Source organism: Gopherus evgoodei, chromosome 3, assembly GCF_007399415.2.
Source record: "Gopherus evgoodei ecotype Sinaloan lineage chromosome 3, rGopEvg1_v1.p, whole genome shotgun sequence".
Lineage (NCBI taxonomy): Eukaryota > Metazoa > Chordata > Testudines > Testudinidae > Gopherus > Gopherus evgoodei.
Genome location: NC_044324.1, coordinates 161765054 through 161789048, shown reverse-complemented (window position 1 = coordinate 161789048; position 23995 = coordinate 161765054). Strand labels below are relative to the sequence as shown.

The following is a 23995-nucleotide window of genomic DNA, read 5'->3' as shown; positions in this document are numbered from 1 at the left end:
TTATATAAACATTTGAAAGAGTCTGGTGTCAACATGAAGATAAACTTAAATATCCCTTTTAATTATGAAAGTTATGCTTACTTAAAACTGAGATGTACATTGACAACACTTTGTCTCATGGACTATATTTATTATAAGATTTTAGAAGAATTTGAAATGAACTGAAACACACCTCCAATTAAGTCAATTGAATCAATATTTAAAGTATGACATATCTACGGCACAAAACCACTGTCAGGTTCTTGAGAAATACATATTATACAGTTGTACAGTCTATTTTATAAAACGGTATAAAAACAGAAACATTTTGTACTTCTGACTACGGAGCAAATGTTAGCATTATTCAAGTCACAATACTTTCAACTTACCACAGTCTGAAAAAACTACCAGATACACACCATTCAGAAGCCAATAAGAAAGACTGTAGGTGGTCTAGGACAAATTACTTCAGTGCTCCCAAACTGCTCCAAGCTTCACCAACTAGTAGAGAGAAAATGACTTGCTCCTTGTCAGTTTACATTCAGAAGATTATCTTTGCAACAATTTTTTCTATATGAAAGCTTGTATTATGGAGAAATTAATGGTTTAGGTGACTGGATTTTTCACCCTCTGGCTTAACTGGAGAGATGAACAGATCTCTAGTTCACCAAGCATACCAACGGGTTTTCTTAAACCAGATTTTTCATATGCCATCTGTTTTTTGTTCATTTTTTAGAACAGCAAATTCAACATTTTTGCTTTGTCTACTCTCATTTTTGCTTCTCTAATTCTGAACTTACTAGTCCAAATGAAGAAGTTATTTCCTATATCCATAAAGAAGAGGTTTCTGTTGGGAAAGCTGATTTACTACTTCAACACAATACGGCTCTATGTGATAGGCCAGCCATTTCCACTTCAATGGTTCAACTTCAGCAACAAACATACTTGTGGAATAGTTTTGCTTCAGTCTTGAAGCCGATACCTTGTGGCAAGAATTCCACAGGATGTGTGTATTCAAAAGTATCTACTTTTATCAATTTAAAATGTACTCTCTTTTGATTTAAGTGGATGTCCCTTGCATCTGACTTACTTGCTCTAGATTACTTACTATATTATGACTTACTTGCTCTATATTATTCATTATTTTATATAACTCTAGTTCAAAGAGAGAACATGATAAAAGATTCCCAAACTGTTTCATTTTCCCCTCATATTGAAAAATTCCCATGTCTCTGATCATTTTCAATATCTTCTATGACGAAACCTGATGCGAAGAATTTTAGTTTCTCTAAAGTGTCTTTAGCATCCTTACTTTCTTTACTTCCTGGTAGTCCAGTGGATCAACCCATTCTCTTACAGGGCTCCCTCCATTTCAATATAATATCTAACTACAAACCCATGAAGCTAGTGCAAGACAGAAAGTGGTGGAAAGACTTAATTCAGCCCCATCGTTGCTACTGAGACAATGGACGGAAATCAAAGAACAGAAGTGAATATCTAGCTCACAGCAACTGTTGTAAGGCCTTATTTATAAAGTGCTTTGAAACACTCATGTGAAGATACTAAGAGATCAGTGTTCATGAGTTCATATCTAGCAAACCAGAAATACTACATTCAAGTATTTGTCACACAGATACACACAAACACAAAACCAGATCATTACCACTAACTCAAGCCATGTTAATTACCCAGTTTAAGCCTTGTAAGCACCCCCTGACAGATGCCCCATAAACCTTTGTAATAAAATAAGCTGTCTCCTTTCTTTAAAAATCATGTTTTGGCTCTCCTATCAGAGAATGAGTTTTCACTTAAGCAAAAAAAAAAAAAAAACAAATGATTCAAGGCAGTGATTTTTAAGCTTTTATGTTTTACTATGGATTTAAATCAATTCACCCCATTAAGTGTGAGGAAACAACAGTTTTGGTTAGAGCTAGACCTAAAGTAGGCTTCCTTGCCACAGCTGTGTCAATATACCTCACATCTGACCCACAGCACCACCATCCACCCGCAGCTACTCCAATGCACCTCAAGTTCGACCTACAGCATTCACCGCCATTCTAGTCCAGACTTCATTGAAGACTCCAGTGAACACAAATTGTAACAAGCTGTATGGTGGTTCTGATGAGAGCTAGAACAAATCAACAAATTATTCTCTAATGGCTTGCTCCAGAACTTGAGGCCCCAGACAGGAAAGACACCACTAATCCATTGCACCACCTTCGTCCCAGTGGAAAAGCATTTTCACAGAAAGGTGTATATTTCTACAATGGTCTGTCTATTCAAGCCTGGTTTAAGCTGCAAGGATTTGGTGTTCTGGTACCAGTTAAAACAAAATGAAGCTTACAAAAGGCACCTTTAGTTAGGTAAGGAGGGACACAGGTGTGGACTCCTGAAATTAGGAGGAGGTTTTTAAAATGATCACCCAGGGTCCTTGGAGAGAGAAAAAAAAAAAGCTTCAATCTCAAAGTTAAACACTGGCCAGAGAGAGCTTTGTTAAAAATCAGAGGATTTTCTTTTTTTAATACAAAAGAAACAACTTATTTGATTAGAAAAGAGGAATGCTTCAGTGATCCATAGTCAGAAATTAATCATGTAACTGAAATTTATATTTTGCTGATCAACTGCTTCATACTATATTAGACAATCATCAAAAGGGCCAGGTTAACGTGGCAGCAGTATGGTAATGTACTAACAAGGAGAAGATTCAGATTCAGAAGTAAGCTCTGGATTCTCCCAGGACAGTAGAAAGCTTAGGGCTGAATTTGTTGTCATGTATAGGATCCAGGCAGTGTCAGTGAGAGGAAGGATAAGTGGTAACATCTTACAGAACCCCTGCTGGCCTGTTCTCAAAGCAGTATTGCCATCAGCTTTGGCAGAGTACTGTACCCTTCTAAGTTGCCAGAAATAAGATGGGATGAAACTAATCATACTGTGTTTTCAATCAACTTCCTGCTGGCAGCCACCATTTCAAGAATGGAATTCATTTGTTTTATGCTTCTTAACATATTTCCTTCTTTTCTGGTTCTAAGGCAATGCATACAATACCTTCAGTGTTGGTATGTGCTTTAGAGGAAATAAAAACATTCACTAGAACACAAATAAAGTTGTCAAGTTATTTCTTTGACTTCTCCCTTCCCCACAATCAACTCCTAGAAGTCCAACTGGTATTTCAGCTTATAATATTAACCCTGCATGTGACTGCTTAATCACAAAGGTCCCAGTCCTGCAATGAGCTCTGCACAAATGGATTCCTGTGCTTGTGTAAGAGAAAGCCCTTCCAAAGTCAAAGGGGATCTGCCCACGTGATATCCAGAACAGGACTGGGTCCCAAATTTGAGCAAAACAGCTCTAGGTACCAAGAAAAATGGCTTAATTGGAGTATGTATGGCATAAGATATACGTTTCTGAAATCTGCAGCTCTAAAAGAAAATAACCAATGCAACCTGTAGTCTGCGATTCCAAAAAGCAATTGAAAGAATGGAAGAAGTCCAGTACAACTGAAACCCCAAATGTATGTTGCAATGCTCACACTGCCTGAAACTCAACAAAGCTTATGACATGCTATAATAATGGGAGGAAAGAGTAGTGAAGGTATTTTGAAGATACTGGAAGTACAAATTCTTTTGTAAACAAAGTTCTAAGAGATTATTATAGACTAGGTTTGCAGATTTAGGCTGTCTGTTTGGATACCTGAAATGATTAATTAAAATGTAATGTTCAGCCCAATGCTCCATTTGACCTAAAGGGTATAAAGGGATTGTTCCTTTTATTTTTTTTTAAATGATGCATAAAGAATAACTGAAATGTATTTTTTGTTTTTCCTCCCTTAGAAAAAAAGCAATGTCAAGTCTGGTCTTGCTAGAAGGCCTCTGGGAGCTTTCAGGGATTGTTACTGTGAGCTTTAACAAAGATTAACATTTATAATTGAAGTTAATCATTGACCTTAAATAGATGTTTAAAGAAAGTTTTACATATATAGTTTGACCAAAAATCCCTTCTCCCTCAGTTGTTCAGTCCGCAGTCTCTTGTATCATCACCATTTTACTAGTTTTCTAGTAAACATCCAGTACACCACCACAAGAGTCTTCCAGCCTAGACAGGCCCTAAATTTCTAATATAAAAACAAGCAAAAGTTTTTTAAAAATACTTTTCAGACTTTTATGCATCAGTTTGAGTATTGGCCTGCTAAACCCAGGGTTGTGAGTTCAATCCTTGAAGGGGCCACTTAGGGAACTGGGGCAAAATCAGTACTTGGTCCTGCTAGTGAAGGCAGAAGACTGGACTCCATGACCTTTCGAGGTCCCTTCCAGTTCTATGAGATATACCTATCTCCATATATTATATCAGAAAGCAGCAACAAAATATGGAATCTTCCCTCCTCCCCCGCCCCTTTTGTACATCACATCACTTTTTAAAATCTGTGGTTTTTGAACTCCTGATATCAAAGTTCACCTAAAGACAGATTTTAGTGCTAGGACCAACTGTAAGTATTTTTACATGAAAGCTCTTCTTTATTTGTTATGCTCCTTTTCACATTTTTCTTACCATGCCAAATGTTTGTGGATTACTGTAGAGAACATTCACTTTAGGCAACAGCTAGTACTAAACATTACACAGAACTTCTATGTTTCACCACATGAAAATAATTACAACCTTTTCATATTTAGCCAAGACCAACTTCCTGGAGTGCAGACTAGCCCATTGGCTTAGCATACATTGTTCTACCACAACAGTGATTCAGGATCAAGGGTTGCCTTGAGAGAAATTTTGATAATAAGACTAGTGAGGAACAAGGAACATTGAACAGCCAGAGATTTCTGAGAGAAAAAAGAGTGAGATGTGCAGTATCTACTGCCTGTCCACTAATACAAGGATCAAGATTCCTCCGAAGGCTGGTGATAAGCTGCATTTCCACTAGGAGGACTTGCCAGCATAGCTACAGCAGTACAGCTCTACCAGCAAACCATTTCTAGTGTAAACAAGGACAAAGAAAATGAGGACACATGTGTCTTCAGGGATCAGAACTACACATGCATACAAGCCAACCACTCTACAGGACGCTTAACAATGTCGGCCTCTGATAACTCAATGAGGAAAAGTCTGAGCCTCTGATAAAACAATCTTTTTCTTTTCTTTTCCCTCTGATAAAGTATATTTGTGTTCTGGAAAGGTGTCAGATTGACAGAACGCGAAACTAAAACCCTGTTTAGCAACACTACAGATACAGAAGGTGAACTTTTCCATACCGTTCCACTGCCAATGTACTTCAACCCTACCTTGGAGGAATCACTGCTAGAATTAAATCCCTTCGAAAGGGAGCAAATTAATCCCAATTCTGATGGGTGTTTATGTGATGGGGAGAAATATCCATCAATATATAGGCAGCATCTTTAAAGGGCCATTTTCTTCATAGCCTCATTTCACCATTTGAGGCACCGGATTTTACAATACTCTGATGTCACAAACATAGGACACTGAACTCAATACAAAGTTCAGCATGAAAATAGCTGTGAGCTGAAGTTGTCATAACTCCTTCAAGTGCCTTTGAACATCAGCACTGATCACAGAAGCCAGCACATCATAATGGAAATAGAAGCAACTCTTTTTTAGTCATGTTATAGAAAGCATGAAGCATAAATACAGGGGCCGAGTAAATCAAAAATAAAATAATTTACTGTATATTTACAATATGCCTTGTAAGTTCACTCCCAATGGAACCATTGTATTTGTCAAAGTTCAGACTTGTATCATAACTCACAAATGGGATTTAATTTAGAATTCTGCCATTCCAATAAAATCAAAGGTAGCCTATTGAATAGTGACAGCTCTAAATCACTCTTAATATGCGTCCTTCCGCTCCTCCAGAGTACCTTAAATCGTATTATGTAAATCCCAAGAAGGTACAGTCACAGACAGGTATAAATCTCAGGTGGACTCCCACAAGTCTACCCAGTTACATATCCTTTGAACACTCTATAAATAAGAACTTTAGAGACCTACATCTTCACCACACATATTAAAGACACTTTTTGTCCATGTCTCAGCCAGCACATTCCATATGTCACAATATATCTGCTAAAAACTGATAATGGAACCATCATTACCAGGCATGGCCCTGGAGAGTGAAAGAAGAATCAAATGGGCAGTTATGTATTTTTCCTCCAGCACAGAGGAATGATGTTTCCCTCTAAAAAACAGGATTAGCCAGCAGATGACATGGGCCACCCCTAGCATGAGGCCTGCTGGGAAAGTTTTTTAAAGTGATAACAGGACACCTTCTATATTGCTATTCATATATACATGGCTGTATATGGCTCTTTACAGACCTAAAACATGACAGACTGAAAGGGGACCTAAGTTACATGCTAGCTAACTCTATGAAAGGCTGAAATTTTTGAAAGAATTCAAGAAAGTTGCCTGCCTGCCACTTTGCTGATGCCACTATTATTCCACCTGGGGGCTCAGAAACAAGGTATGTTAGTTTCAATTAAACTGAACATCTGGAGGGATGGGCAGAAAGAGGCATTGAAGCTGCTCCCTTCAGGAAATTCTCTACAATTTCTAACGGCCATGGAGGAGGCCATGACTGAATACTAATAACGTGATAACTACTACAAGCCACAAACACACACGGATGGGGACCCCACTAGAGAGAGAGCTATTCAATATCTCGAAACGAGAATACAGACGGGATACTTTGGGATCATTTAGCTGCTGTCGCCACCCCTACTAAGCCACTTGTACTTGTAAATCAGGAGCCTGCCACCCCCTCTGTGATGCAGCAAATACAGTCACATGCCTGGGGGAGGAGCCCCTCTGACAGGGGAAGCCCCCCCGCAGCACAGCAGGGGCCACACGCCACTGCCCTGAAGCAATCCAGACTGGGGTGGGGTAAGGGGGGTGGGGTAAGGGGGGGGGGGTGGCTCAGCCTTCGTGACAGGCCCGAGGGGAGACCAATAATCCCGGCCCCAACCTGGCTCACCGTCCCTGGCCTTAGCCACCAGGCCCGGCTTTGCTCCTGCCCAGCCCCACGGTGTAGCCTAGACCCCGGCCTCCTCCCCAGGGCCTCACCCCGCCCGCCCGCCCGGCGCCCTCCCGGGCCGCACTCACCCCCAGAATCCGCAGGGGCACCGGGGCGGCAGGCTGGGCGCCTTGCTGCGCTCGCTGCCGGCGTCTCCCATAGCAGGGCCGAGTCTCCGGCGGGGCCGCGTCGCCGGGGCGGGGGTCGCTGGGAGCGGAGGGTCCGGGGCTTGGAGCCGGGATTCCAGGCCGGTCAGCTGGAGCCGGGCGCTACCACTGCAGCGGCCGCGGAGGGGACGGAAGGGGAGCAGCAGCCGCGCCCGGCGAGGCCTGGGGGGACACTGAGCTCCGGGCAGCGCCCCTCCCTCTCCTCGGCGGCTGTGACGAACCTACTCTTGCCACGAGCCGCACGCACCCCCTGACCCAACAATAGCCCCAGCTCCTCTCCCCGTGGTGCGCAGGGTGGTATTGCCCGGCCGCTGACTCAGGTGGGAGTGGCGCGTACCATCCTCCTGCGGTGGGGGAGGTTGGAATAGAGCAGGGGCGAGGGAAAGGAGACGGTAACTGCTAAGGGAGCCGATATCCGCGAGTAACGAGTCGCATCCGGCCCCAGAAGGTTCAGGGGCAGCGAGGACAACAGAAGTATCCAGAGAGGCCTCCCTCCCACCACATGTACGAGGTGGTACGGCCCGGGAAGACGGACCTCGGCCTGAGAGAGGGGGTGAGGGTTGGCGGGTGGCGCATGCGCCAGGAGAGGGAACCCGGAAGTGGGAGCGGAGCCGCCTTGTCCCGGGAGGTTCCCCCATCTGAAATCCAGCCCAGGCATCCCCCACTCAACCCCCCCCCCCGCCGCCGTCCCCCCGGGCTCGTGACCGAGAGCGGGTCTGCGGGACCGGACTCCTGGGTTCCGGGGCCGGACCCCCGCCCCGTGTGTGACCTTGAGCTGGTGCTAGGGCCAGTTCGCTCCCGAGGGTGCCCGACTCTGTCTCATCGATCCTCTGAACCATTTCCCGCAAGACCCAGGGGCTTTGTCTGCCTCGGGTCGCTCGTCCCCCAGCTCCAGCCCAGGCAGCCCCCCGCCCAAAACACGCCCCACTGCTTAGCAAGGCTTTAATGACCCCGAGGTGTGGCTGGGAACTCGTTGTTCCGCACGGTTTGGACCTACAGGGTCCCTTTCTTTCTCCGTCCCCCTGTGTGTTTTGTTGCTCTCTGACGGGCATTGGACCATCTGTCATCCTCAAAACTTTCCCCACTCCATACCCCAAATTCTGCCAAAAGGCATCGAAACCATCCCGAGATCACTGGTTTAAATGTAATTTGCATTTCTTTTTAATCTGCCAGAGGGGTTATCCTCTCCACCATTTGTACTTTGCAAGTACAGAATCAGATTTCATTTGCCACCCAAATGTATGTGATGTAAGAGTAAACCTGTACAAACCTAAGACCACAACAGATATTTCTGAGCAATAACTGTTAATTTTCAATTGCACTGGAACAGAATTTTTTGTTAACAAATAAATATGAATGTAGTATTTGCTATTGAAAGTGCAGCACTGTACAAATGATTTGTGGTGTCTATAGTTATGATTTTGTCTTCTGCATATTGCATCCTTAAGATTAAAGATTACTTGCTTGTCTATTGGGAGCAGGGCTGAGGAGATTCAAGATAGCATATCTTACAAGGTGAGAGAGAGAGACTTTGCTTTCGCTTTTGCTTTCCTGGGCACTTTATAAGTTTTCTTTGTTTTCCTTGATGTAAAATAAAAATAATCTAGACTGAAAATGCATATTTTCCTTTATGAAGGGCAGACATAACACACTGCACATAAAAAAACCCTACCTTAAACTGACATTGAAGAAGTAAAACTGACTAGTTGTCTTGTCTGAGCTGAACAAATTGCAAAAAGTAAAGCAACATAAACAGAAGAGTAAAATACATTTTTTAAATAAGCAGTTATAAGTTTAGAGCACTCTAGCTCTACAAAAATGGGAGGTTCTAGCATTTAAGTATTTGAACTGGCGGTCAGGAGACCTGGATTGTATTTGTCACATAGACTTGATGTGTGATCCCAAATAAGTGACCACCTTGAGCTCTGTGTACCTCAGTTTCTTCATCTGTGAAATGGGAATAATGATACCCACTATTGTAAAGGATGAAAAGTGCTATGTAAGTGAAAAGTATTAGTATTATGATTAACAATATAAGGTAATTTTAATATAGTTTATTATGGAAGTGCTGGTTACAATTCCATAGTTAAGGTTTTTCTGTTTTGCATTTAAAGCAGGGATGGATTCAATCTTTTTATGTTATATGATAAATACAGCATATCATCTCCAGACTTACAGCACTTGCTCTTTGAGTACATGACATGCATCTGACGAAGTGGGTATTCACCCATGAAAGCTCATGCTCCAAAACGTCTGTTAGTCTATAAGGTGCCACAGGATTCTTTGCTGCTTTTACATGTACATCTGGTAATTAGTTCATAAATTACAGGGTAAAACTGGATCCTTTAAGAATTTTATCATCCTGTGTCTTTTCTTTGTCTTGAATTATCTTAACAATGGAGTAACACAAATACTTCATACTTTTTGTCTAATTAACATTACTTGAAATCATATATAGGCTACGTTTTGAGAAATTAAATTGCAATTATGCTACATTATTAAAGATTGGTGAATCTAATCATGATTATATGGGCTACAGACAGGCTCAGGTCAACAATTTGGGTAACTCTTTATGTAGGGCCATGCTGACATCAGAGGGAACTCAACCAGTCACCATCTTTCCTCTACAGCTAATTTGAATGCAACAATTTTATTGGTTGCAGTGACTGGTATGCAGGAAATAGAACACATGTCAAGAGTTTTTGCTTACAGCTTAACTAATCCAAATGTCACTTCTCTTTAAAGATCCTGTGGCTGTATCCTAGCCTGGGCATCAGTGCTTGAAAGGTTCTTCATGGCATTGCAGCTTGAGCACCCCTGCATTCTGAGGCAACATTGCTAGGAGAGCTGTGGCAGAAATGTAGTTAAGAGCTCCTAAACAACAACATTGGGGCTCAGAGTGGGCTCTCCATCTATAAAGCACCAGTCTAACTCACACAGCACTCTAAACCAATAAGACAATTGCAAATTAAGAGCCAAATTCACCAATATGCTTTGGCTAGTTGCATTGCTTTAGTGATGCATCACAACTGGCTGGTGCACTCTGGCTTTGGTGCCCATACTGGGGAATCTGTCCTTAAAAATTATTTTTAAAATTACCTGAAGTTCATAGTACAGATCTTTGTATCATTGGAAATATCACCTGGTAGAATTCTCTTTGGGTTTCTTGCTGTATCACTGAATGGCCTATGTAAATGTGCTATCCACCATTGTGGACAGGACTTGTAGCAGGTACACACCAGATTGGGGACAATGTAGAGCACTTAACTGTATGAATGCGCTTTGACCATACAATAGTTATGCTAAAGAGTAACTGCATCCTAAGGGAAATGACCTCTTTCCCCTTCCCTCTGCAAGGGGCTGGCATTGGGAGAATGGAAAATTCCCAAACAAGACAAAGTGATAGACATGACAAAAAATGGGTTTAAAATGGACTCATGGGAAAGGACTAAGGAAGACAAGCCAGAAGCTAGAGCAAGAGGAAGAAAGGGGTTGGACTAGCCAAGCTAATAAAAAGCAAGCTGACTGAGGGAGAGGAGTCTTTATTTTTCAGAATACAAGCCGTATACTCAAGTGAAAGGTCTGGATCTTACAAAGGTCTCTGAGGCAAGCGCAAAGAATGCCCTGGAGTGGTGAGGAAACTGAGGCAGGGAAATTCAGGTAAGGTTTATTTTTTAGGATCTATTTTTTATAGATCCATATATTTCTTGTATGATTAAATGGCAACAGTGTGTTAGAATTCTGTGCAAAGTGTCTGTGTGTTATATGATATACCTACTGCATGGCCCCTTGAAAAGGTAAACCAGAAGGCTCACACCTTTGGTGGGGTTCTGGGAAAGGATGTGTCTAAGCTATGCGGGAGTCTGAAGAGTCAGCACTGGTGCGACGGCTTGGGCAGGGGACTGTGTGGTTGCTGCTCCCAGCATGGGATGCTAGATAGAGGATCTGCACCCAGAAAGTGAGTCTAAGGACCTCAAGAGATTGACAGTATCTGGGCTCTGTTAGACTCCAGAGGCTTAAAATACCTGAGGAACCAGCAATCTGGTGAGTGCTTGACCAGATCTGTGATACTTGGATGAGTCCCTTTAACCTTTCCGCCCCTCAATAAAATGGAGATCATGATACAAATTTCCTTTGTAAACTGTGTTGAGATCTATTGATGAAAAATGCTATGTAACAGCTAGCTATTATTTATTAGTATTATTAATAATTTATTACTAAACTTTCTAATGCTCAGTTTAGGGATAATTACAACATCCCCATAATGTTTTTACACTTAAGTTACCGATCTGTGCACTCAATCTTAACACCATTTCAGTGCAGTATTTTGTCTGGGGAAATTGTATATCATGATTTTAACCTACCCATGTTATTTTAAGTCTTTGTAAAGATCTTAAGGTGCACCATATCCACAAATCCATGTTGAAACGATCATATTGGTCCACTTCAAACTGATGGGAACAAGTTGCTTGTGGTGTATCACTGTGGCAGAGGAACATACTAATCTTAGATATTTGAGCTCTTCTCCTCCTCCTCTCTGTCTCAGTAAAGTAAGTGTGTGTGTGTGGTGGGAGGTGAATGCGGGGGTATTGGGCTGACAGGAAATTAAGGTAGTTGATAACTGCACCAGAACCTAGTGTTCAGTGTGCTGTCTCCAGTAGGGCTCCCCTTGTGTTGCAGCCTTGACTTTCTGAGGAGCATTCTTAATAACTAACACTTTTTATAGCCCTTTTCATCCAAAGCTCCCAACAAATTTTATAAACTAACATAGAAAGTGTATGTATATATATATATATATATATATATATATATATATATATATAGGGATCACTTCACTCAGCAGTAGATGCATCCAAGGGCTGGTTTGCAATGTTGCATTTATTTAACAGATTTCAGCAACAAAACACAAGAGTTTATGACAGGAGGTGAGGTAGAATACACTGTCTAATGGAAAAAGCAAGACCAGTTTTATTTTCTTAAATCAGTGGTTCCCAACCTTTTTTCTGAACTCCCTCTCCTGTGATGGATTAGCAGATGCCAGTGAACAGCTACCTGTCTAGAAAAGGAAAAGGAAAACGGAGCGTTTCAGCAAATTGACAAAGAAAGGGAAAATTTATTTTTGATTCATTTTCTCCAAACATCTTACTTTAATAGTGCATTCAAGCTGGTTTGGATATCATAGAATGTCAGACTTGGAAGGGACCTCAGTAGGTCATCATCTAGTTCAATCCCCTACTCAAAGCAGGACCAATTCCCAGACAGATTTTTGCCCCAGATCTCTAAATGGCCTCCCTCAAGGATTGAACTCACAACCCTGGCTTTAGCAAGCCAATGCTCAAACCACTGAGCTCTATAAGTATTGTCACATAGGCTGAAGTTTGGCTTAAGATTCATAAACAAAGGATCACGACAAGGTATGAAGTTGAAGGAAAGTGTGTAGGTGTTGGGTCAGATCTTATTTAACATCAGTAATGATCTGGAAAATTGCAAACAACAAACTGAAGAAATTCACACATGATACTAAATTGGGAGGGGTTGTAAACATCAGGGTAGGCAGAAAAAATATGACAAGGGACCAACAGAGGGTTGACATATGGGCAGAATATAACAAAATGCAATTTGACCTGGACAAATGCAAGCAAATACATGTAAGAAAAAGTAATTAGAAAAACAGCTACTCAGTGGTAGAAAGAAAGCTTGGAAAGCAATAATGCTGAAGGAGACTCTAGTGGGAAGCAATTTAGCACTATGGCAGCAAAATCAGCTGATGTATTTTTGGCACTGCATACATGAATCCATCATGAAATGGACAAGGAAAGTGATAAGTTCTCTTTATGAGACTTTGATGATGTCATTGCTATAATTCTGTATTAATTTCTGGGCACTGTCTTACAGTAAGATGCAGACAAATTGTTGGGAGTACACAGAGGGGAAACAAAACAAATGAAGTCTGGAAGAGCTGAAATAGCTTGGCTAAGGAAGGGTTACATTTGGGAAACAGGGCAACAGGTGATACCCATCTACTCATGTATGAAAGGTACAAAAAGGAGGGAAGAGAATTTTTCAAGGTAGTACAAGGGAGTTTAATGAAGGGATGAAGAAAAAGAACATTTAAGTTAAATATCAGGAAAAATGTATTAACCGAAGTCTGTGAGACTGTGGAATAGTCTCCCAAGGGAAGTGACTGTAGCTTCCCATTGAAGTCAGTGGGAGTTTTCTCTAAGGCTACGTCTTCACTACCCGCCATATCGGCGGGTAGCAATCGATTTCTCGGGGATCGATATATTGCGTCTCATCTAGATGCGATATATCGATCTCCAAATGAGCTCCTATCGATCCCGGAACTCCACCAACCTGAATGGCAGTAGCAGAGTTGACAGGGGGAGCCGCGGACGTCGATCCCGCGCCGTGAGGACGGTAGGTAATTCGATCTAAGATACTTCGACTTCAGCTACATTATTCACATAGCTGAAGTTGCATATCTTAGATCGATTTCCCCCCATAGTGTAGACCAGCCCTTAGATTTCCAGGGGAGCAGGAATGGGCCCTAATGCATCAGTGCTGCAAGATGCTGTGTGCATTTAGTTGCCACTGAAATCAATAGGAGTTGGGGAAATTCAGTGCTTCTTCACATGATCAGCCTAAGTGACACCTTCTAGGCTCAGGCTCAGACCGTGATGAGAGACAAATCTGTTCCTGATCTGGAAATGTGAATTGGCATAACTGTTTTTCAAACCTTCTCTTTGTCAAATCTGCTAGACAAGATTGTGCCTGTACAAAATCAGACCATTTTTGTGGTGGTGATTTTTGTACAAACACGATTGCTCAATTGAGGTACACATGCACAATCTTACAGTGGAACAGGAGGAGTGTGTCACAGGTGCTGCACATCTTCCTTCCCATGTTAAGATCTAAATTACCATAAAATGAGAAAAGTGACTCATATGGTGCCAATCTGTTAGAGAGACTCTTCATCTGATTGAAATAATCACCACTTTCTATCCCACTCCAGTCAGCTGGTATCATTCTCCGTGAATTCCTGTCTCTTAGAAGATCCCTTCTCTTAAAACCCTCTTCTGATGATGGCAAATATGAGAGCTTTGAGAGGGTCAGTAAACAGGACGTGTGTTAATTGTAGTTCAGTGTTAGATCTTTCACAAAAAAGGTGTTAAAATGTAGAAAGCTAACTGAAATTTTCAGTTTGTCTCTCAGTGATGGCTGTGTTGGCTAAGCATTAAGCTGAGACCAAACATTATTTATTGAATTGTGAGTCATGTAGAGTTGTGTTTCATATGAGACCTCCACAGTCATACCATCATAACACACAGGTGTCATTTATTTGAACAATAAAGGGAAGGAACATGGTTTAAGGAGTAGAGCATGGAGTTCAGAGTCAAGATTCCTGCATTCTCTCTCCAGCTATGGCACTGACTCACTGGGCCCATAACTTTACTGCTATGTGCCCTCAGTTTCCTTCTTTGTAAAATGGGGGTGACCTACTGGAAGTACTGGCACACTCAAGGAATTATGATGTAATTGGAATAACAGAGACTTGGGATAACTCACATTACTGGAGTACTGTCATGGATGGATATAAATTGTTCAGGAAGAACAGGCAGGGCAGAAAAGATGGGAGAGTTGCATTATATGTAAGAGAGCAGTATGACTGTTCAGAGCTCCGGAATGAAATGGCAGAAAAACCGGAGAATCTCTGGATTAAGTTTAGGAGCATAAGCAACAAGGGTGATGTCATGGTGGGAGTCTGATATAGACCACCAGACTAGGGGGATGAGGTGGACGAGGCTTTCTTCCAGCAAGTAACAGAAGTTACTAGTTCACAGGCCTTGGTTCTCATGGGAGACTTCATTCACCCTGATATCTGCTGGGAGAGCAATATAGCGGTGCACAAACAAGCCAGGAAGATTTTGGAAAATGTAGGGGACAATTTCCTGATCCAAGTGCTGGAGGAACCAACTAGGGGCAGAGCTCTTCTAGACCTGCTGCTCACAAACTGGGAAGAATTAGTAGGGGAAGCAAAAGTGAATGAGAACCTGAGAGGCAGTGACCATGAGATGCTCGAGTTCAGGATCCTGACACAAGGAAGAAAGGAGAGCAGCAGAATATGGACCCTGGACTTCAGAAAAGCAGACTTTGACTCCTTCAGGGAAGTGATGGGGAGGATCCCCTGGGAAAATAACATAGGGGGGAAAGGAGTCCAGGAGAGCTGGCTGTATTTTAAAGAATCTTTATTGAAGTTGCAGGAATAAACCATCCCAATGTGTAGAAAGAATAGTAAATATGGCAGGCAACCAGCTTGGCTTAACAGTGCAATCCTTGCTGATCTTAAACACAAAAACTAACCTTACAAGAAGTGGAAAATTGGACAAATGACCAGGGAGGAGTATAAAAATATTGCTGAGGCATGCAGGAGTGAAATCAGGAAGGCCAAATCACACTTGGAGTTGCAGCTAGCAAGAGATGTTAAGCGTAACAAGAAGAGGTTTTTCAGGTATGTTAGCAACAAGAAGAAAGTCAAGGAAAGTGTGGGTCCCTTACTGAATGAGGGAAGCAACCTAGTGACAGAGGATGTGGAAAAAGCTAATGTACTCAATACTTTTTTTGACTCTGTCTTCACGAACATGGTTAGCTCCCAGACTACTGCACTGGTCGGCACAGCATGGGGAGGAGGTGACCAACCCTCTGTGGAGAAAGAAGTGATTCAGGACTATTTAGAAAAGCTGGACGAGCTCAAGTCCATGGGGCTGGATGCTGTGCATCTGGGGTGCTAAAGGAGTTGGCGGATGTGATTACAGAGCCATTGGCCATTATCTTTGAAAACTCATGGCGATCGGGGGAGGTCCCAGATGACTGGAAATATGCTAATGTAGTGCCAATCTTTAAAAAAGGAAAGAAGGAGGATCTGGAGAACTACAGACCAGTCAGCCTCACCTCAGTCCCTGGAAAAATCATGGAGCAGGTCCTCAAGGAATCAATTCTGAAGCACTTAGAGGAGAGGAAAGTGATCAGGAACAGTCAGCATGGATTCATCAAGGGCAAGTCATGCCTGACTAACCTAATTGCCTTCTATGACGAGATAACTGGGTCTGTGGATGAGGGGAAAGCAGTGGATGTGTTATTCCTTGACTTTAGAAAAGCTTTTGATATGGTATCCTACAGTATTCTTGCCAGCAAGTTAAGGACATATGGGCTGGATGAATGGACTGTAAGTTGAATGGAAAGCTGGCTATATTGTCGGGCTCAACGGGTAGTGATCAATGACTTCATGTCTAGTTGGCAGCCGGTTTCAAGTGGAGTGGCCTAAGGGTCGGTCCTGGAGCCGATTTTGTTTAATATCTTCATTAATGATCTGGAGGATGGCGTGGACTGCACCCTCAACAAGTTTGCAGGTGACACTAAACTGGGAGGAGTGATAGATACGCTGGAGGGTAGGGATGGGATACAGAGGGACCTAGACAAATTAGAGGACTGAGCCAAAAGAAATCTGATGCGGTTCAACAAGGACAAGTGCAGAATCCTGCACTTAGGACAGAAGAATCCCATGCACTGCTACAGACTAGGGATCGAATGGCTAGGCAGCAGTTCTGCAGAAAAGGACCAATGGGTTACAGTGTATGAGAAGCTGGATATGAGTGGACAGTGTGCCCTTGCTGTCAAGAAGGCTAACAGCATTTTGGGCTGTATAAATAGGGGCATTGCCAGCAGATCAAGGGACATGATCATTCCCCTCTATTCGACATTGGTGAAGCCTCCTCTGGAGTACTGTGTCCAGTTTTGGGCCCCACACTACAAGGAGGATGTGGAAAAATTGGAAAGAGTCCAGCGGAGGGCAACAAAAATGATTAGGGGGCTGGAGCACATGACTTATGAGGACAGGCTGAGGGAACTAGGATTGTTTAGTCTTCAGCAGAGAAGAATGAGGGGGGATTTGATAGCTGCTTTCAACTACCTGAAAGGGGGTTCCAAAGAGGATGGATCCAGACTGTTCTCAGTGGTAGCAGATGACAGAACAAGGAGTAATGGTCTCAAGTTGCAGTGGGGGAGGTTTAGATTGGATATTAGGAAAAACGTTTTCACTGGGAGGGTGGTGAAGCACTGGAATGGATTACCTAGGGAGGTGGTGGAATCTCCTTCCTTAGAGGTTTTTAAGGTCAGGCTTGACAAAGCCCTGGCTGGGATGATTTAGTTGGGGATCGGTCCCTGAGGTCCCTTCCAACCCTGTGATTCTGTGATTCTACTGACTTATATTAAGCGAGGGCTTTGAGGCATAATTAACGTTTCTAAGGCACTTCGATCTTTGGAAAGGTGCTGTAAATGTGCAATTATTATTATTTAATATTTTATTATATTAACACTATAGGAATGACATTTCCTGACAGCTAATGGCTATCTGGAGGAACTTAGGGTCCAGAGCTCTTAACACTGCCAGTCACTAATGGCTAAGAAATGAATAACCTGGAGGCCATCATAAATATTATGATTAATAGTTTTATTTATTATGCTCTCCCCATCATTCATCCAGGGCATTTTGAATGTTGCATTATAAAATAAGCAATTTAAGAAGGCCAGATAAAACTTTAAAAAGCCAAAGGATTAGGCATAATTTATAAAAGTGGGTGGAGAAGAGGGAGGCAAATAGAAACCCTACACAGATTTGATAGTGACTAATATTGAAATCATCCACCGAAAATTAAATCTGCAGATGTTTTATATAAGCTGGAACTTTTATTACTATTATAAACTGTCAGGTTTATGAATGGATAATAAGGACCATTGTGCTGGGCATTTCCTGACAATCAATGACTGGCTGGGTGAAGCTTTTATGTAACTCTGTTCAGCAGAAGATCTCAATGCACTTTACAAAGGAAGATAAATATCATTATATAATCAGGGAAATAGCCACAGAAAATACTCAAGGTCACACAAGGCATTGGTAGCACTGGGAATAAAACCCCTATTGCTGAGCTCCTAATTTAGTACCTTATCCAAGGGTCCATGCAGTCTCTCAAAGCCCCTGCCTTCACCTTGGGTGCTCAACTCTTCCAATCAGTCACTAGCACCATCTCCTTCCACCCCCAGTCAGCATCACCCTACCTTAGACCTTAGTTCCTCCAGTGCCGCTGACACACGAGGCAGTCCAGTTCCTCCACTGATTATGGTTGTTCATTAGTTGTGATATCTCTTCCCAGGTGATACCAGCATGCTCCATATCCTGTGCCGCTGTCTTCTCCCAGTTCTTCCTTGCTTTCTTTTTCCTCCCTGGGGTACCCGATTCAATACTTGCTTAGCACATCTCCCATGTTCCATAGAGTGCACACATCCCAGCCACATGAGCCTTCTTTCTTTGATGATATTTTCTAACATGTCCTGCTCTATCAGCTCCTTCACTCTCACATTTGTTGTTTTATCTTTCCTTGAAATGTGTAGTATCTTCCTCAGCCATCTGTGATGGGCAGCCTCCAATTGCTTTTTGTTAGCTGCTGTCATTGGCCAAGTCTCTGCTCCATACTGTAGTGTGCTCAGTACAATTGCATGGTATAATCCGACCTTTAGTTTGGCGTGGAGACCTCTGTTTGACCAGATGTTGTTCATCCTTCCAAAAGTGGTGTTTGTTTCCATAACCTCGTATGAATATCTTTATCTTAGCCACATCAGATGCCATCACACTCCCCAGGGCACAGAACTCTTCTACATGTTCAATTTCTTTTCCACTCATGTACCTGTTTTCATCTGTTGTCCAGTTTCCTACCTTCATCATCTTGGTTTTCTTTGTATTTACTCTCAATCCAATTTTTGCTTATTCCTGTTCTTCCTCCAACGTGAGCGCAATCATTCCTTTTCATGTCATACTTAGAAAAGCAACGTAGTCAGCAGAGTAAAGATCTTATAACTCATCTCCACTAACCTGTTTCATACCATCCGTTATGCCTTTTGTTGCCTGCTTCACCACTCAGTCTATTTTTAATGCAAAGAGGGATTGGTGACAACACATACCCTTGTATAATTTCAATCTGGATATTGAACCATTCACCAGGTCTGTATCCAGTCTTACTGTGCATCCACTTCCATCATGTAAACTTAATGTTATGCTGATCAGCTTATCTGGTATCCCATAGCTTCTAGCAATATTCCACAGGGTCTCTCGGGGGACACTATTGAATGCTTTCTTAAAGTTGATTGTAACAGATTTTTTGCCAAGCAGTAGCTTTTTTGATGATCTGTCAAAGAGCAACTGTCTGTTTACAGCATGATCTACCTGAACGCAGTCTATCTTCAAGTATCAGAGGGTAGCCGTGTTAGTCTGGATCTGTAAAAGCAGCAAAGAATCCTGTGGCACCTTATAGACTAACAGACGTTTTGGAGCATGAGCTTTCGTGGGTGAATACCCACTTCCTCAGATGCATGCATCTGAGGAAGTGGGTATTCACCCACGAAAGCTCATGCTCCAAAACGTCTGTTAGTCTATAAGGTGCCACAGGATTCTTTGCTGCTTTTGCAGTCTATCTTGTTCTTCTCCTAATATTTCATCCACTGTCATCTTCATTCTATTCAGCATAACCATAGCCAGTACTTAGCCCAGAATTGATAGTAGTACAATACTACTCCAGTTCATGCCCTGAGTAAGATCACTTGTTTTTTGCAATGCCACGATGATACCATCTTTCCAGTTTTGTGGCACTTGTTCTTTAACCCAGATTTTGTTGCGGGGACAGAAGAAGGGGAGAGTTCTAGCAGCTCTATAGAATAGCGAACAAGGAAGAACCTGACCATCACAGGTGATGCCCATCAGGGACTCTCATGGACAGATGTTGAAAACCCATGAAGAACAAGTCAGATGACTGAAACAACATTTCCATTCCATATTAAACTGTTCAAAGCTAACAATCATGCACATGTTCAAGAGAAATGCCAATGTTAAATTAGAAGTAGAAGAGGGACCAATAACACCTGATGAGATTAAACCAATTATCAAAGACCTCAAACAGAGGAAGGATCCTGGGGCTGACAGAATTGAAGCAGAAGTACTAAAGGCAGGAGGAGAAATTCTGATTCAGCAATTAACAAATCATTCAGTATTGCTTAATAAAAAATGGAATCCCCAAGTCTCTCTCTTGTTTTTTATATACAAAATAAAGGATTTAAAAATACTTTAAATTTCTTTCTCTTTGGAAAAATAGTTTATGCCAGAAGGATATAACCCAATAACAGGGAGGAAATAATTTAGAGGTGTTTCCCCCCCCCCTTTTTTTTTCGGTTTATGTTTGTACCACATGCCTAGCACAACAGGGTCCTTGCCCATGACGAACTCCTAACAATTATGGTAATACAAATATTAATAATAAATCTTAAATTGTGTGATTTTGAATAAATGTGTGCCACTTTAGGTTCTAAGATCTAAGATTCAGATTATAGTTGCCTCCCTGTTACTGTCAGTTTGAGCATGTTGATTTTTCTCTTCCCTCAGCTTCTTTGAAGATAGAAGGGTTGAGGAAATACATGGCCAAATATTATTTCCATCCCCCTATCAATTCTCTGACTTTTGACTTGGTGTTTCTAAGCATACGTGAGATGAAAGTTACCAAAACTGTGCTGTCAGTTGGGTCTAATTGCTTAGCTGCATAAGAAAATGTTCCTGGAATCTAATGATGTCATGTCCTGAGAAGATGTGAAATGTGAGCTTAAATTTCTTTCTCCATAACTTATTCAAGGTTTTTGTTTTTTTCAGTGTTATGGCAGTAACGTCAGCTGAGAGAAACCCTTTCTTGCCATTTGTGGTTCCCTACGCCTGAAGCAAGATCAAAAGTAATATTTCACAAGGGGTACCTGCAGCCTGGCTAATTTCCTAAGCAGCACCAGTTACTTTTATAGCAGGTTCAAGCCTGGAAAAGTAGAGGTTGCAGCTGAAAATTGAGATCATATAGAGCAGCTGTTTTATATTAGCATGATGTTGCTACAAAACAAGTTTAAAGTTGTTTAAAATCCTACCCACAGCAATATTTCTCCTGCTGCATCCATGTCGATGGTTTCACTTTATGCTGGGCGATCAAGTGGAAACACCTACATATTGATTGCTTGATTTTTAGAACTATTTATCAGAGAAACATTGACTCAGTTGCTGATTGAAGGGTACTGCTTAATAATATCCCTTCGTCGTTATTTATTGAATATTAAATGGTGCTCAACCCTAAAAAATACACAAAGGAAGATATATTCCTGTTCCAAGGGGCTTACAAACTAGTGAACAATACAGTACAGACATAAAATGTTCTTGGTGGCCATTATGCAGGTGGCTTGCAAAGAACACAGGGAACAAGGGAGGCAGTAAGAAGAAATAAGAGCATCAACATAATCAAGAATGGAGTTATGCAGGGTTCAGAAGGTGAGGACCAGGAGTTAGAATATGATGCAGAGAATGAGGGGAAGCCAGTGAAGGCATTCAAATAAGAGAGTGACAGAATCTGAGCTGGAGGAAAGGAAAATGATTTGTACAGCAGCTTTCTAGCTGGGCCTGAGGGGAATGAGGTAGAAAGCAGGAGACCAGAATGAAGTGGTTGCAGTGAAAGATGACCAATTTAACGACAAGGTTTTGACTGTAAGGATGGATAGGAAAGGATCAATTCTAGAAATGCAGTAGAGGATTTGGTGGTAGAAGGGGAAAGAGGAGTCAACAATAACAGCAAAGCTGCAAACCTGGGTGATGGGAAAGACAATGGAATCATCAGCAGAGAAAGAGAGAGGAGAGTTTGGGATTAAAGGATTAGGATTTCAGTATATTGAGTTTGCACAGGCAGTAGGACATCTACAATGTGATGGCACTGGATTGGAATATTGAGAAATAATAGAGGGGGATGTGAGGAGTAAACGAGGTTTTCAGATTCATCAGTACAGAGTTGGTAACAGAAGCCATGAGAGTTGATGAGGTTTCCCAGTGACAAAGTACAGAAAAGAGTAGAAGACTAAGAACTGAATCCTGGGGGGATGGAGATGGAAGGGAGGCTGAGAAACTATTGCAGCACAGCCTAAAGATGCTGAAGGATAGATTTTAGGAGTAGGCCCAGGTGAGTACGGAGACATGAATGTCCAAAGAGAGAGACTCCAGAAGGAGAGGCTGACCAAATGTGTCAGAAGCAATTGCTAGAGAGTCATGGCTCTATATGTGATCTTGAGCAAATGCCGTGATTCTGTTTCCCCTCTTACTCTGCCCATCTTGTCCATTTTTGTAGCTTTTGGGTGCTGGGACTGTTTCTTCCTATGTGTTTGTACAGCACCTTGCACAAGGGGACTCCAATCATGGTTGGGCCTCTAGGTGCTACCATAATAATAATAAAGATAGAGCAAGAGGGTAACAGTGAAGAGGCCCTTAGGGTTGGCCAGCAGGAGAGCATTAGTGACCTTGGTGAAGATACTTTGGTAGATTTGAAGGGTGGAACCAAAGCCTGTTAGGAAAGAAAGTCAAAACTGTGAAAATAGAATGTGCACTAAAGGAGTTTGAAGGCAAGGGAGTAATGGCTGCATTGGCAGGGTGATGAATGTACTGGATGATCTTTTCCATTTTTAACTCTGATAGGGGGATGAGGCAGTAGCTGGATGGGTAGAGGACTTCAGGGAGGGGCTTCTTGTTTTTGAAATAAACTAAAAAAGAAGAGAGCAGGCAATGTCAAATTTCTCCTTGAAGAAATTAGTGAGCTTCTGAGCAGACGGCCTCAAACCCCTACTGTGTCATTCATGATCCTGCAGCATATAGCCAGATTGAGGCCAGGTCACTATGCCCCACTACACAAGGGATGTAGACCACTGCAACATCTAACTTTAGGTGCCTAGAATATCATGGAACTCTGGGATCCACAAAGCCTAGGTTAAGCATCTGGGCTCCCTATGCAGTGAAGAGGAGAGAGAGGCACCTAAGAATGGGATCCACAAAAACCGGTATGGTAGGCAGAGAGTTGCCTAAACTAGACAATGGGAAATGGCAATGAAAGGGGTGTGTCCTAAGCCCTATCCCTGTGAGCAATCTACACCAAGTACCCCACTCCTGGAAGCAGGCAGCTTAGGTGCCTAAGTCATTTCTTGCAAGAAATGTAAGAGGAGAAGCTTTTGCTACCCTTATAATTTCTAGGCCAGTGGTTAGAGCACTCATCCAGGATGTGTGAGACCCACGTTCAATTCCCACTCTGCCTGCGGGGGAGAAAGAATTCACAGTGGGATTTCCCACCTGTGGGAAGTCTGCTCTAACCACTGAGTTAAAGGCTATTCTTATAGAGTGTGCCCTCAGTCTATCCTGTTGAAGTTTGTCTAACTTTGGCTAGTCCCTGTGCCCCCTACCTCCCAGGTAGGTGCCCTAACCACCAGGCTACAGAATCAGTCTCACTCTCTGGCGCAAGGATTGGGCATGCCTACTGGATTGGGCCTTGCAGGGGAGCTAGACATTGCCCAGCCTATCTTTCCTGGTTGGAAGATCGTGCTGGGACTTAGTGTCCAGATGTTTAGACTGAGGTAGCACTGTGCGTGTTCAGAGGCAGAAGCTTAGGCACCTAGATATTTTACAGTAACAATTTAGGTGCCAAGTGAGTTTAAGCCCCTACCAAGTTGGGCAGTGGCTGAGGAGGGGTGCTGTGGATTATAGTGGTGCCTAAACATGGAGGCACCTAACTACCTTTGTGGGTGTGGGCTTACAGACCTATGCATCAGGCCCCCGTATCTGCAGTCATGGGATGACATCAGAATCTCAGCTTTCATTTTAAAAAAGTCAGTTTTTAGCCCTAATACTTGCAATGAAGTGTGTGAAAATGTATTATCTAGCACAGCAGCG

At 42.3% G+C, this 23995-nt stretch overlaps 1 protein-coding gene and 1 long non-coding RNA gene across 3 annotated transcripts in view; one reads left to right on the top strand and one right to left on the bottom strand.

The window, feature by feature from the left end:
• Positions 1-7263, bottom strand: part of ZFAND3 (zinc finger AN1-type containing 3) — a 269257-nt gene extending 261994 nt beyond the window's left edge. The window contains exon 1 of the mRNA XM_030557273.1: positions 7090-7263. Within this exon, the coding sequence (XP_030413133.1) occupies positions 7090-7160 (71 nt within the window). The 5' untranslated portion in view covers positions 7161-7263. The remainder of the gene's footprint in view (positions 1-7089) is intronic.
• A 147-nt stretch (positions 7264-7410) lies between these two features.
• LOC115648919 lies at positions 7411-21287 on the top strand. Of its 2 annotated transcripts, XR_003999687.1 has the most exons (4): positions 7411-7671; positions 8616-8682; positions 10721-10827; positions 20912-21287. It is a non-coding gene; the product is annotated as an uncharacterized LOC115648919 (long non-coding RNA). The 2 variants fall into 2 exon arrangements; XR_003999686.1 differs by lacking the exon at positions 7411-7671 and having other exon boundaries at positions 7690-8682.
• The last annotated feature ends 2708 nt before the right edge of the window (positions 21288-23995 follow it).